Source organism: Lathamus discolor, chromosome 2, assembly GCF_037157495.1.
Source record: "Lathamus discolor isolate bLatDis1 chromosome 2, bLatDis1.hap1, whole genome shotgun sequence".
Classification (NCBI taxonomy): domain Eukaryota; kingdom Metazoa; phylum Chordata; class Aves; order Psittaciformes; family Psittacidae; genus Lathamus; species Lathamus discolor.
Window position 1 is genome coordinate 22,764,947 of NC_088885.1, and position 13,071 is coordinate 22,778,017.

At 36.1% G+C, this 13,071-nt stretch overlaps 1 protein-coding gene across 1 annotated transcript in view; it reads right to left on the bottom strand.

The window, feature by feature from the left end:
* Positions 1 to 13,071, bottom strand: part of NEK10 (NIMA related kinase 10) — a 95,946-nt gene that overhangs the window by 69,566 nt on the left and 13,309 nt on the right. The window contains exons 12-21 of the mRNA XM_065669211.1: positions 12,521 to 12,660; positions 11,669 to 11,730; positions 9,436 to 9,513; positions 6,712 to 6,776; positions 5,846 to 5,948; positions 5,607 to 5,735; positions 4,353 to 4,490; positions 2,959 to 3,004; positions 2,242 to 2,363; positions 1,942 to 2,044 (exon numbers count right to left, since the gene is read on the bottom strand). Coding sequence (XP_065525283.1) covers positions 1,942 to 2,044; positions 2,242 to 2,363; positions 2,959 to 3,004; positions 4,353 to 4,490; positions 5,607 to 5,735; positions 5,846 to 5,948; positions 6,712 to 6,776; positions 9,436 to 9,513; positions 11,669 to 11,730; positions 12,521 to 12,660 — 986 coding nt within the window. The remainder of the gene's footprint in view (positions 1 to 1,941; positions 2,045 to 2,241; positions 2,364 to 2,958; positions 3,005 to 4,352; positions 4,491 to 5,606; positions 5,736 to 5,845; positions 5,949 to 6,711; positions 6,777 to 9,435; positions 9,514 to 11,668; positions 11,731 to 12,520; positions 12,661 to 13,071) is intronic.

Sequence of the window (13,071 nt, forward strand, 5' to 3'; positions counted from 1 at the left end):
ACTGCTTGAGGAAAGGACAAAGAGCAGTATTATAAGATATACAAGCTTCTGTTATAAAGCAAAATAATTCGGACTATCAGAGGCCATATTTTAATTACATAGTCGCACAACACTATTTCATAGATAGTCCTATTACTCTAATTAGATCAAGACAAGTTTTGGACAGTACTGAAATTGAAAGACCAGAAAATTGAAGTTGGTCTCTCTTTAGAATGACTATGCAGCTTGCAAACACAGACCTACAGTTCTGAGTATATTTTAGAGCAGACCTTCTCCTTTTATAAAAGCTGACAGGATAAACTCAATGCAGAGGCAGACTTAAGATTTCTCAATATTTGAGCATACATTTCCAGCTTTATCTGAGATTTTATATTAACTTTTATCTAGAACCATCTGAAATTCTCAAATACTGTGGAATATAATTATCAAGATTGCAAATATTCTAGACGCTGTCATACATGAGTTAGGCATACTATCACAGCATGCACCAATACCATATATATTTACTATCATTGGAAAGAAAGTAAACTATTCTTAATTTCATTAAAGTTGTAAAGCAACAAGGTTCTATAAAATTCGGAAGTAATAGATAAAAGGTCTTAACCTCCCACTGAAAATTCTATGTATGCTGGTACTAAAGTACTAAATAAAATGTTTGTTTAAATATTGCAAAAGTTTTAAATCTATCACTGTCAAAATTATCAAAATAAGCTTCAGTTCTTCCAGTTTTCCCAACTTCTGTAAATCTTTGACAGAAATATAAATGCTTTTCATTGGCTATTTTTTAGCTTACATTTGAAAGTACATTTACACATCTTTACACACAGACCGGACCAGAGCCAATGCTAAGGTGTTAAATAAGTACAAGAGTGCCCCTCAGTGGCAGTTTGTTCATACAAAATACAAAATATGATATTTTCCTTTAAAATAATAACCTGAATATTACTCAGGGACAAGTGCTCTATTAAACGACCTTCTTTCAAAACTGTGTCATTACTAAGAATCAGAGGGGTTTAGCACATAGGATTTAATAACGAATTTAAGTATATGTATCATCAGCTATAAATACAATAAAACAACAGATGTTAAATATATTTGCCTATTTTAACCAAGTGGCTTTTTGGTTGGGTGTGTGAGTATGACTATACTTCCCTGTTATTTTTAAAGAATAGAGACTGATTTCTGCGTAAAGACTTCTCACAACAATTCAGCAGTATTCAAATTGTTTATTTAGTTCTGTGTCATGAGCAGTAAGAAAGCATGCAGTAGTGCTTTGAGAACTTTAAAAAGTACAGTATATGAATTGCCCGTAAGGCTTGCTGTGTGTACCAGGTTGCATTATTTCACTCAAAGAGTAAAACTTTATCATATTTTGTACTGTTCACACATATACTGCTTTCAAATCCTATCCTGAGACCTGCCTAGGGTCCTTCCTCCACACTGTGGAGATTCTAGAAGCATACATCAAGAATATTTACTACCACAGGCTTAGACAAATAGCACCTCATTGCAGCTGATCACTGGGAACTGAGGGATATTAAACAATTTCACGGTACAACTGGAATAGAGCAGATGGTTGTTATATTTTAGTATGCTCACTAGCACTTGTTGTCTGAAGTTGATTATCTCAATATTCTTTCTGATTTAAATAAAAACAGGCCTTGAAGCATAACTATAGTCTATTTTTTTTAGGGCTAAATCATCTCTGTCATATTTGACACACAAGTCTGTAATAAATATAGTTGTGGCTGAAGACACCTGGTGACAAGGAACACAAAATTTTCATTAGCAATTATATAACAGTATAATAATGCAATAATTTACTGGCTTCCAAGTAAATTTCCAGTGCCTGGAAATCTGAAAATCTCTGAAAGTTTCAGTAAAGAAATTCTACTCACATCCATCACAGGAAATTCTCTTTAAGTAAATAGGTCTACTTACTAATTGTAACTTTGTCTTCATCCCCCAGCATGACATTGTTTGGAGTGAGATCTCGATGAACAATCCTTTTCTCTTTATGCAAATAACGAAGAGCTAGACAAAGCTTAAAAACAAACAGAAAGGGTCTCATTAATATTCTTAACTACAACCTAGATAAAGGCACATTAAATTAAATTAAAATCTGATATTAGTACCTGATATAATAAACACTATTTTGTCAGTTATTAGCCTAACAAATATAATGGTGCTACTAATTTCATGCAAGAAAGTCCTGATAACGAAAAGAATGGAGGCCCTTACTTGGATAAATATATGCCATATTCTTTCCTCTGTAAAGTGTTGTTGCTTTTCTTTCAAAGAGTGAAAATGCTCTCCCAATGGCACTCCCTCTATGAGCTCCATGACTATGTACAACCTGTCATCTACATAAAAGAAAATGAATTAATAGATTACATTTATAGAGAAGGCATTTGGCAATAGAATATTTGAGGTTTAAATATATTTTTAAAGCTGTTTTTACTTTGAAAAAAACACTTGTGCAAATATATTTAATCATAGTTCTATTCCTTGTTATTCTTTTTTTTTCCTCAGTTTATATCACAGCAACTATAAGGAATTCACTCCATGGAAATCACTCAGTGGGAACATGTATGTAGCTAACTCTTTATACAAAAGAAAATTTAAACAATATGGCTGAGCAATCTCTATCATTCAACTAGTCACTATAGCTTTTCTCCCTACACAGCATTCCAGTTGTAAATTTTGGATCTTTATTGGATGAGAATTATGCTTTCTACATGTCTATATTGCATCTAGTTTTACTGATAAACAAATGTAATCTCTCATAACTTTTTCAGTTTTAAAGGAATATAAGCCTGTCTGAACTGTAGCAGTTCTTGAAGAAAGTCTTAGCATTTATTGCTGAAATTTGACACATTCCTTTCAAGTTGTGTTTTCATTTTATATTTCTATTTCTTCATTATGTATACTGTGGTAATTCTCTGCATTTATACTTACTTTCCAAGAATGTTCTATAGTATCGTACAACATTCGGATGATAAAGCTACAATGAGGAAAGAAATGTAGATGTTTAGAATAGTTAAACTGATGGTACAGTATTCATAATGGTTAGCTGCATACTGGAAGAAGGATTCCAGAAACGTTTTTATGAACTGCAGTGCAGTAGACCTTCATTATTATTCCAAACAGAGAAGTGTTGCACATTACAAGAACAACCAGGAGGAAAATACAGCATGATTCCTATCCACTCTTCCCTTAATAATTGAAAGAGTAAATGAAGTTTGAGTTTGCAATTACACCTGCATCAAAGTATTGGTTTTCTTAGCCTAAGAACACTAATGATCACTCTGGGATTTTAAATTTCAATTACAAAAAATACCATCTTCTCCTTGTATTTTAAGACCCAGAATTCACTAAATGGAACAAAGACTCATCAGTTTTCTATCACAATCTTAATTTAAAGAATCCCTGAAAAGTTCAAATACCACCAACACAGGAAGTAAGAATCTTTACTAACATGCATCTGCTCTGCTGCTAATGTTACAGTAAGAAGGTTTTCAAATTGACAGCATTCAGGTAAAACAGGCCAATATTGTACTGGTCAGACAAAAATAGTAACAGCAGCTGGAAGCAATGCAATACAGAATCACAGAATCAACTAGGTTGGAAAAGAACCTTTTAAGATCATCAAGTCCAACCATTAACCTAGTACTGCCAAGTCCCACGAAAACATATCCCTGAGCATCACATCTACAGGTCTTTAAAATACCTCTAGGGATGTTGACTCAGCTTTCTTGGGCAGCCTGTTCAAGTGCTTGACAACCCTTTTGGTGAAGAAATATTTCCTAATACCCAACCTGAGCCCTTCCTGGCACAACTTGAGGCTGTTACCTCTTGTCCTTTCACTTCTTACTCGGGAGAAGAGCCCATGTCACTACAATCTCCTTTCAGGCAGTTGTAGGGAGTGAAACGATCTCCCCTGAACCTTCCTTTCTTCAGACTTGACACCCGTAGTTCCCTCAGCTGTTCCTCATCAAACTTATGCTCCAGACCCTTCACCAGCTTTATTACCCTTCTCCAGACCCACTCCAGCACCTCAATGTCTTTCTTGCAGTGAGAGGCCCAGAACTGAACACAGGATTCGAGGTGCGGCCTCACCAGTGACCAGTACAGGCGAATGATCACTGCCCTGGCCCTGCTGCCACACTATTGCTGATACAGACCAGGATGCTGTTGGCTGCCTTGGCTGCCTGGGCACAAGCTGGGTCAGCCAACGGTCAGACAACACCCCCAGGGCCTTTTCTGCCAGGCAGCTTTTCATATAAGAATTCACAGTTAATAATGCTAACAACAGAATGCTCACACATGAAACTAGAGTTCATGAGACATACCTGCTCTTTGATGATGGTTAATTCAGAGACAATGTTCTTTACACTGCTGTCTCTGGTTTTTTTGTCCTTTCCAAATGCTGGATTGTGTAAATTGACTTCTTTCATTGCCAGGAGATTTTGTCCATTATGCTTTCTAACCTGTGAAAAAATCAAAACCCTTGTAAAGTTAATAGAGGGCAGGGATAGAATGATATTATTATGGCTACCAGATCAATTATTAGAGTCCAAACCTGACTCACAAAAGTTACAATCCTAGCTTTTTCTGTACATGATGTGATTAGCCATATGAACTGAGTCCTACAGTACAGGTAAGCAGTACACTCTGTGTTTGAGGTAACATTATCTGTGGCCAGTATTGCCTTTCAGATAAAACATGCTTGAGTTTCTATAATTTTACACAGATTATTTAGCCTCTGCAATAGACAGAAATGCTGTTTGTAGAAAGGGATTAAAAGAAAGTGAAAGTAAGAAACCTAAGAGATACATTGGTCAATCTTACAAATACAAGAGGGATCAAACAAAAGTACAGCAAATACTAACAGCAGATCCCCAAAGGCATCTTCCCGTCTGCACTCCCCTACCAAAATTCAGAGGATGGCTTAAGCCCAGCCAGTAACAAAGCACCACGCAGCCATTTGCTCACCCCCCACTTCTCCCCTCCAGCCAGGATGGGGAGGAGAATCGAAAGAGTGTAAACCCCACGGGTTGAGATAAGAACAGTCCAGTAACTAATTACTATTACTAATAATAATGATAAGTGAAATAACAAGGAGAGAGAACATAAAACTAAGAGGGGAAGGGAGAAGAAAAAAGAAGTAAACAGCAGTGATGCACGAAACAACTGCTCACCACCTGCTGACCGATACCCAACCCGACCCGAGAAGTGGTTGGCTCCTTTCGGGTAACTCCCCCCAGTTTATATATTGTGCATGACGTGCTGTGGTATGGAATACCCCTTTGGCTAGTTTGGGTCAAGTGTACTGTCTCTACTTCCTCCTAGCTTCTTGTGCCCCTCCTCACTCTCAGAGCATGAGAGACTGAAGAGTCCTTGATTGGGGTAAGTGCAACAACTAAAACATCGGTGTGTTATCAGCATTGTTCCCAGACTAAAGCCAAAACACAACACTGCAGCAGCTTCTGGAAAGAAAATTAACTCTATCCCAGCTGAAACCAGGACAACAGTACTGCCTAAAAGAAGTATTAGACCCACTCCTCCCCCCAAACCTGTAAATTAATACCAAAAAATAAGTTTACCTTATATACGCTTCCAAAAGCTCCACGGCCAAGGTGCTCTAAAATTGCATAATTGCCTATATGTTTTGTAGGTGCCTTATTCTGATTCATGTTCTCAATACTTTCAGCAATTTGCTTGAATTCATCTTCCTGGTTATAAATTAAATTACAAGTAAATAAATAGAAGAATGTCATGCCTTTCTTGTGCTAAGAAAGTGCAAAGAGTATAGCTTTTTACAGCTATGAAGGTTTTTACTTACCTTTAATAAATTTAGCTTTGATACCAACTCTTCATAAGCACTGATATCACGCACATAATGTCCAATATCAATGAAGATTTCAAACAAGTCAGTAGGGAAAAGTCTACAAAAGTTTACATTTTAATTTACTTTGGAAACAGTGTATAGTGGCTATTAATATATAGCATAGACTTTTCAGTGTTTATTATTTCAACTTACTTTAGAACGTGCTAAATAATGCACTTAATTTTTACTGATCTATTCAGATATTAGTCCTCTAACATTACATAGGAATGATGGTATATTCTAAGGAAAAAAATATTTGAAGGCTATACTTACCTACGCAGAGCAACCAGGTCCAGTGGAAGGTGTCTCTGCCCTTCCAACCCAAAATATTTTGTGATTCTATGATTACGTACACAGAAGTTAAAGGACCTTTCAAAAGTCAGATGTCAGCCTCCATTATTTGGGTATTTATATGCTAGTTGTCCAAACAAATGGAAGCCTCTCTAAAGTCAATCCACCTCCCAGGTTTCCAGTAATTTTTGTTTGGGTTTGTTTTTTTTTTTCTTCTAGTATATTATATTATACTTGCTGTCAGTTTATCTTAGTTCCTTCTTGTAATGCACAGGAACCCCTAAAGAGCTAGGTTCTCGGGCATGTGTGCAATAGAAGCCCCCTCACTGAGCATCTGTATCTTGTAGCTCTCACTGATGCAAGGCAGGAATGGTGAATTGAAACTCTGGGCAGGACAGAATTTGCCCTATTTCTACTATTTCTTCTTGTTGAAAACAAATAACATTTAAAAAACTTGTCTTTCTGATTGGATTGACAACTTTTGAACAACTATCTTAAAAGGAGCTTCACAGAACATTTTGTTAACATACCTTTTAAAGATATGTCGATTTCTTTCCATACTGAAGAGAAATCTCAGGGCTCTGAAAGCGTAACACTACAGCATGAAAATACTTCAATTAATGAGAAATTTATACATAATTGGAAAAGCCACAGATAAACGTCAAGGATTCCCCTTGACTTCACATGGTGGTAAACTTTGTATTTAAAGGACTAGACAGATTATGATACCAACCTGATTATGAAGACAGTAAAAATGTATTAAGTTTTTCCTGTAATTTAAAAGCAGGCAGAGCCATTTAGCAGGAAAAAAAAAAGTGGGGGGGGGGGAAGGGGAGAAAAAAAGTGGGTGACTAAAGCTATAGAACATGCTGAGGAACATTTAAGCCTTAATCATCTCTTTTTATTTGTAAAGTAAGTATGCTTTTATGCAATTCATCTTTAACCACGTTTACCAAGAGTCAATAGTATGGCACATGTATGGCTGACCAAACAAAGATGATGGTATAAAGTGAGCCAAAGTGAAATAAGATATTGATACCTGAAACAATGCAAATAGTAAAAGGCTCTAGTATAATTTAGAATTACTTTATTGCATCAGTGACTAAAACACTGCTATAGTCCAGTGTGATAACCCCTATTCAGGCAATGGTAATTGTGCCTTAGTGCTAACTGCAGAATTAATCCCCATGTTAAAAAAAAATCTTTCAATATATAAAAAATGCATTAGATGAAGGAAATAAAGGCCAAATGCTACTGATGAAGGAAGCAGGATACCTAAATTTTTACAGAAAATGAATGTATGTTAATGCTGCTATGAAGCTGTCTCTTTTACAGGCAATGTTTCTTTTTAATCCAACGTATACTCCCCATCACAAGGGAAGACTGGGATGTTATGATGTCTAACATTCCACTGAGCATCACAGACACAACTTAGCTGTACAAAATAAACCAGACTATCTGGGCCATAGCTGCTACCCTGAAAGTCTTTCATTTTAGAGACTACACATAGATCTTATTGTAAAAAGTCCATCAGTGAAGGGAAATGATAACAAATTAATAATTAAATTGATATTTTAAACAGTGATTAATATTCATCTTTCTCACACTAGTACTGTGTGATTTATAATTAACATTCTGTATATGGTGTTAACATTCTAGTAGTGTGTGTGCACTAGATTTATAATTAATATTTGTTAATTTGCTTCAGTTAAGGCATAATGATTTTTATATATGGTATATATGCAGAATAAATGACTGATATCACAGTTACCCTTAAAGTAGTGAAGTAAGATCACTAAGAAATTATGGCAGAAAGAAGCTGAAAATTTAATCATTGAAAACACAAACAATGGAGCAGTAAAGAAACCACACTGGCACTGCAAGAATTCTAAGAAAAATACCTATGAAATTCAAAAAAAAGTATTCCAATAGCTGCAGCTGTACTGCACAGCAGTAATAATGATTAAGGCAATACAGAAAACAGGGTGAGAATCTGAACAAGCTTTTGTGAAAAAATACATTTCTTACTGTGTGCCTGAAACAGATTTTGTTTTCATATGTGATCGAGTAGACTATTAATTCACACAGCTTAATGTCTAACACAACTACAGTTGCTTATTATCTTTTGTGATTTAATTCCAACACATCCTGATGGAATCTAAACCATGGCAGGCACAATTAAGCTTCTTAGAGTTGTATGAGGCAACTGTAATGAGCATATGCTCCAGTTTATTAGACTCCATGTTAGTTTCACTTAGTCTCCAAGGAGATTTTTATTCATCTCATCCTTAAGCTGATTTAACTGAAACGCACTAACAAACCTCACTGCAGAAGAAAGGTACTGCACTGAATCTGCACTCCAACCCTAATCTAGAACTGGAAAGAGAAAGATGTCACTACAATGAGTTATTTTCCTGTTTGTGGAAATGCCTTTCCTTGCAATCCAGGTATGTCTACCTGATAAAATAGGTGAGTAGCTATTTAGCCCTGCTAGTGTAGGGCTACACCTGAACAAAGAGCAGGTGAGAAACAGGAACTTGACTACATTCACCTGTGCTAAGGACCTCAACACTTGCCCAGAGAAGGTCAACTGGAGAGCAGCAGTTGTGTTCATCCTTGAACCCTAGACCACTACTTTCCTATAGCTTAGAGACACCAACATAATTTCACAGGCGGTGGAAAAGAGCTATAAGATAATTAATTACCACTGATAACTTTTAGCCTAAGTTGACATAAACCAGTACATTTATGGAGGTATTGATATGCAAACCCAAAAACCATTCTCGTACTTATTAGCTCTGTATTTATCCTACGTTTGAATTTGCTCTACTTCATGTGATGTTTTCATATATTTTATTTAACAGCAACAGCAAGATTCTTCAGAAAGAAATAGATATTAGTATATTGTCAAATCTACAGTGATTTTCAATGAAGACCAAGACACTAAAAAGAAATTCTGGTGCTGGACAGCCTGAAAAAGGGGTGGGAATGTTATCATAAGAAAAATACTCATTTTCCTTTACACTTTATGAAGTCCCAGAAACAAAGTAGATCAGAATACAGCACCAGAAACTGAGTCACTGTTTAACCTGGGCCATTTGTTATTCCAGGTTTTGTTTTGCTGGGATTTTTTCCACCCTTTAAGTAAGATTTTTTTTTTACTGCATTTTAAAATAAATTTAGACTAATAAACAAAATCTCAGGGACTATTTGGGGCTTTCAATATGCAATGATAATTGGATACAGGGAGCTACCTGTAATAAATTGGCGGTTTCGGCATTTTTTACTTTCTTTGGTAAAATCAGCTTTGCTATTGTATATATCCCATTTGCCTGTAAACAGAAAAAGGTCAATATGTATACATAGCACACAAATAAAAAACTGAAGCACACAAATAACACTGAAGTGTTACTTCAGATAAATCAGAAGCTAATACCAACTGACAAGTTCTCAACATCCTATAGCACACCTAAATTATAAGCTCAAAGGATTTAAACATATATAAGAATTAAGTCATCATTACGTTCAAACTGATACTGGAAAGACAGCTTGCAAACAGATCATGAAGAAATAGTTGTGCCTCTAGAGGTGAAGGAATTGCAGCAATAGATAGATCTGCCATCACCATGTGGATATTTTGAATTGACAGAGACCAAAAATCCAGTCTCAATAAACAGAAACTGGAGAAACACCAGAATTGATAGCCTGAGGAGTATGTCTGTACCTTCAGTAGGATTTTGTGAAAACCACACTGTATTTCAGCTTCCATTTTCATGTAACCATGTGTCTTCCCCATCAATGCATCCACTGTATTGGCTTGATAGATGGGCAGTGGTAGACTTATAGTATCGCTCCCAGTTGCTTGACAAGCTCCCTGTTGAAGACTACTCTCCTCTCTAGCAGAGTTGAAGGGAACCAGCACAACGTGGCAGCTCTGCAGAGGCTCTGCTGCATGTCTCCTGACATGCTTTCTTAAACAACCCACGAAGACAGAGTTAAGCTAAGGTTTCAGGCTGTGCAGTACAGCCATTGAGTCATAAACACATTCTGCCCTGATACCAGAATTGCTGCAGACTACTACTGAAGTTGTAAGTTGAAAAAAGAACATAGGATGAACAGGTAGAGGGCAGACACAGCAGAAGCTAACTTTGCCACTGTATGAGATAAACCTTTAGAGGTCATACTGGTTTAATTTTTCAGCACATAACTGAAAGAGGTGCAAATCTTCTTCGTCTATCTGTTTTTAACCTGAGTTCCTTCATCTCAGTCATCACGTAACTCTCAAAGTTTCATTATCACAGAGAAACAAGTAGGATTAAAATTAAAGAGACTGTTGTAGGGTGGAACTCCAGTTGAAATTAAGATGCTTGAAGCTACATCCTGACCTGAAAGGAGCACACTAGCTGGTGTTTCAACAAATGGGGAAATCATTGTCTCTTAACAGGATAAGTGGAAGAAGTTGAGCTTCGAACACATTTTTCCAGCCTGCACATTGTTACATCAATTTGTAAGACATTTACTGACACCACCATTGTCATGCACTGCTACAGGAATGCAGAAAAACTGCATTAAAACCAGCCTTTTACTTCCCAAGTCCTCCAGGAGTTATATTGTTTTCAAAACTTACCCAGTTTAAATAAGTCTAAATGAGTATGGTTATTGGCAATTGTGGTGCTAAAGATATGCAGAAAATACTTCCTTTTTTTTTCCCTAGACTTACGTCCATTCCTTTCCTCTGAAACAACAGTTTTGATATATAGGAACTTCTTTCCTGGTCATATATAAGGCTTTTTGTTCTCTCAGTTCCCCTAGGAATACCTCTAATTGGGTTATAAGCTAACTTGAAGGCTTTGATCACCGACTTTACATTTAAAGTACGAGAGCTGGCTACAGCTATCAGCTGGTATTAATGTCCTGTATATTTGTGTCTTTGACTATGTCTGGAATACACACCAAAGATTTTCAGAACAGTTTGCAGAACCATAGGTTCTAGCTGATTTAAATATTACATTTTCAATGAGGTTTAGAAACACAGCCCTGGGGATAGAGTGCAGAAGTTATGCCAGAAATAAATACTCTGAGGAAAAGACAAATTGTGAAACAGCAATGTGCCAATATAAGCTCCACAGACTTTGTTTTAGTAAACTTCATGAAATTCAGAATGTTTATTTCTCAGTTAATTCCATTATTACTCTTATTTACTATCCTATTTTGAATATGGCAAGAGCATGGCAAGAGATGCCAAAATTAACTTTGCCTGAATAAGGCTGTTTATTCTTCCAGACAACTAGATACATATGTTGGTATCTTCTGCCTATGTCTCTGTGTGAAAATGTATAAAGAAACAGAGATACTAAAGTTATAGAAAGTCATATTTTCCAATACCTTTCAAATTCATTTTGTTAATTAAATTATGGTGACAAATTAAAACAATTAAGTCAAATTATAAGCTCTAATGCTTTACTTAATTGAATAAAGTCTTCTTACCTGTACAACCTGGTAAGAGTTAGTCTCATTGAGCACCAGTTCAGTAATTGCTGCACAACAGGCTAGAATAAAAATTCAGATGTAACATTTAGGGCCAGATTCAAACAGACATTCAGATAGTGTGGTGGGTTAACATTAGCTAAGGGCCAGATGCCCATCCAGCTGCACATTCACTCCCCCCCTCCTTAACACACCAATGTTTTAGTTGTTGCTCTGTAGCACTTACTCCAATCAAGGACTTTTCAGTCTCTCATGCTCTGCCAGTGATGAGGGGCACAAGAAGCCAGGAGGAAGCAAAGACAGGACAGCTGACCCAAACTAGCCAAAGGGGTATTCTATACCACAGCATGTCATGCCCAGTATATAAACTGGGCGGAGTCACCCAGAAGGGCAGATCATTACTCAGGTCGGGCTGGGTTTTATATTCTTTTGATTCTCTTTATCCCGCCCAGGGAGGTGGAAGGAGGGTCTGAGTTAGCAGCTTCATGGTGCTGAGTTCAAAACCAGCTGGTAACTCATATTTTTGCCTCTATTTAAATTTACTATGTTATGATGAAATAAAAATCATCTCAGGCTACACAATTGGAAATATATATATATGTTTGAGATATTTTTACAGGTGAAAGAAATCTTTATGTACTTAGTACTTTATCTTTTACTTCTTTCTAGAAAAAGTGTCCTTTTTGAAAACATGTTCTGGCATTGCGCATTTGGAAATAAACCCAGCTGACTTGGTGTTCCTGCTCCCTAAAGCAGGCATCAAATCTTACAATTTCAAATTTGAAATATTTATAATCCCTTTGTGCAAGTGTAAGTACACACATGAAAGAGGATTAGGCCACATAAACTCACCAGCTTGAAGGGAGAAAGTATTTTCTTGCATCTCATCAAGACTCAAATCATTTGACAAATGAAAATATTGGATCCTCCCTGCTGCATTCGCACTGGATAGACTTCCAACTGAAGAGCGATCAGAAACAAGATTTCTGTCCCTGAAAGAAAAAAAAAACAAAAATTGCAGTGTAAAAAAAAAAAAAGGCTTAACATATCTTTGTTAACTATTTCTGAAGTTTTAAAGATTTAGAGGTTTTCCACTAAAATAGCTAATACACTTTGAAAAAACAAATAAGCCTTTAAACATAAAATTCCTTTACCACATTCATCAATCATATTCGCTATTCTAGCTCATGAAATAGGTGTCTGATTAATAGGAAATCTAATTAGGTAGTAATGACATTTATCATTATTCATTGTTTACTTTATACAGTGAAAATATTAAAACCATTTTAGATAACAATGAAATATGCATAGCTGAAAAAAACCACTAATTATTCATTATGTTCTAAATAGCGTCATAATTTCTGCAGACATCACATACAGTTGAACACAAAGATGCTACTTGA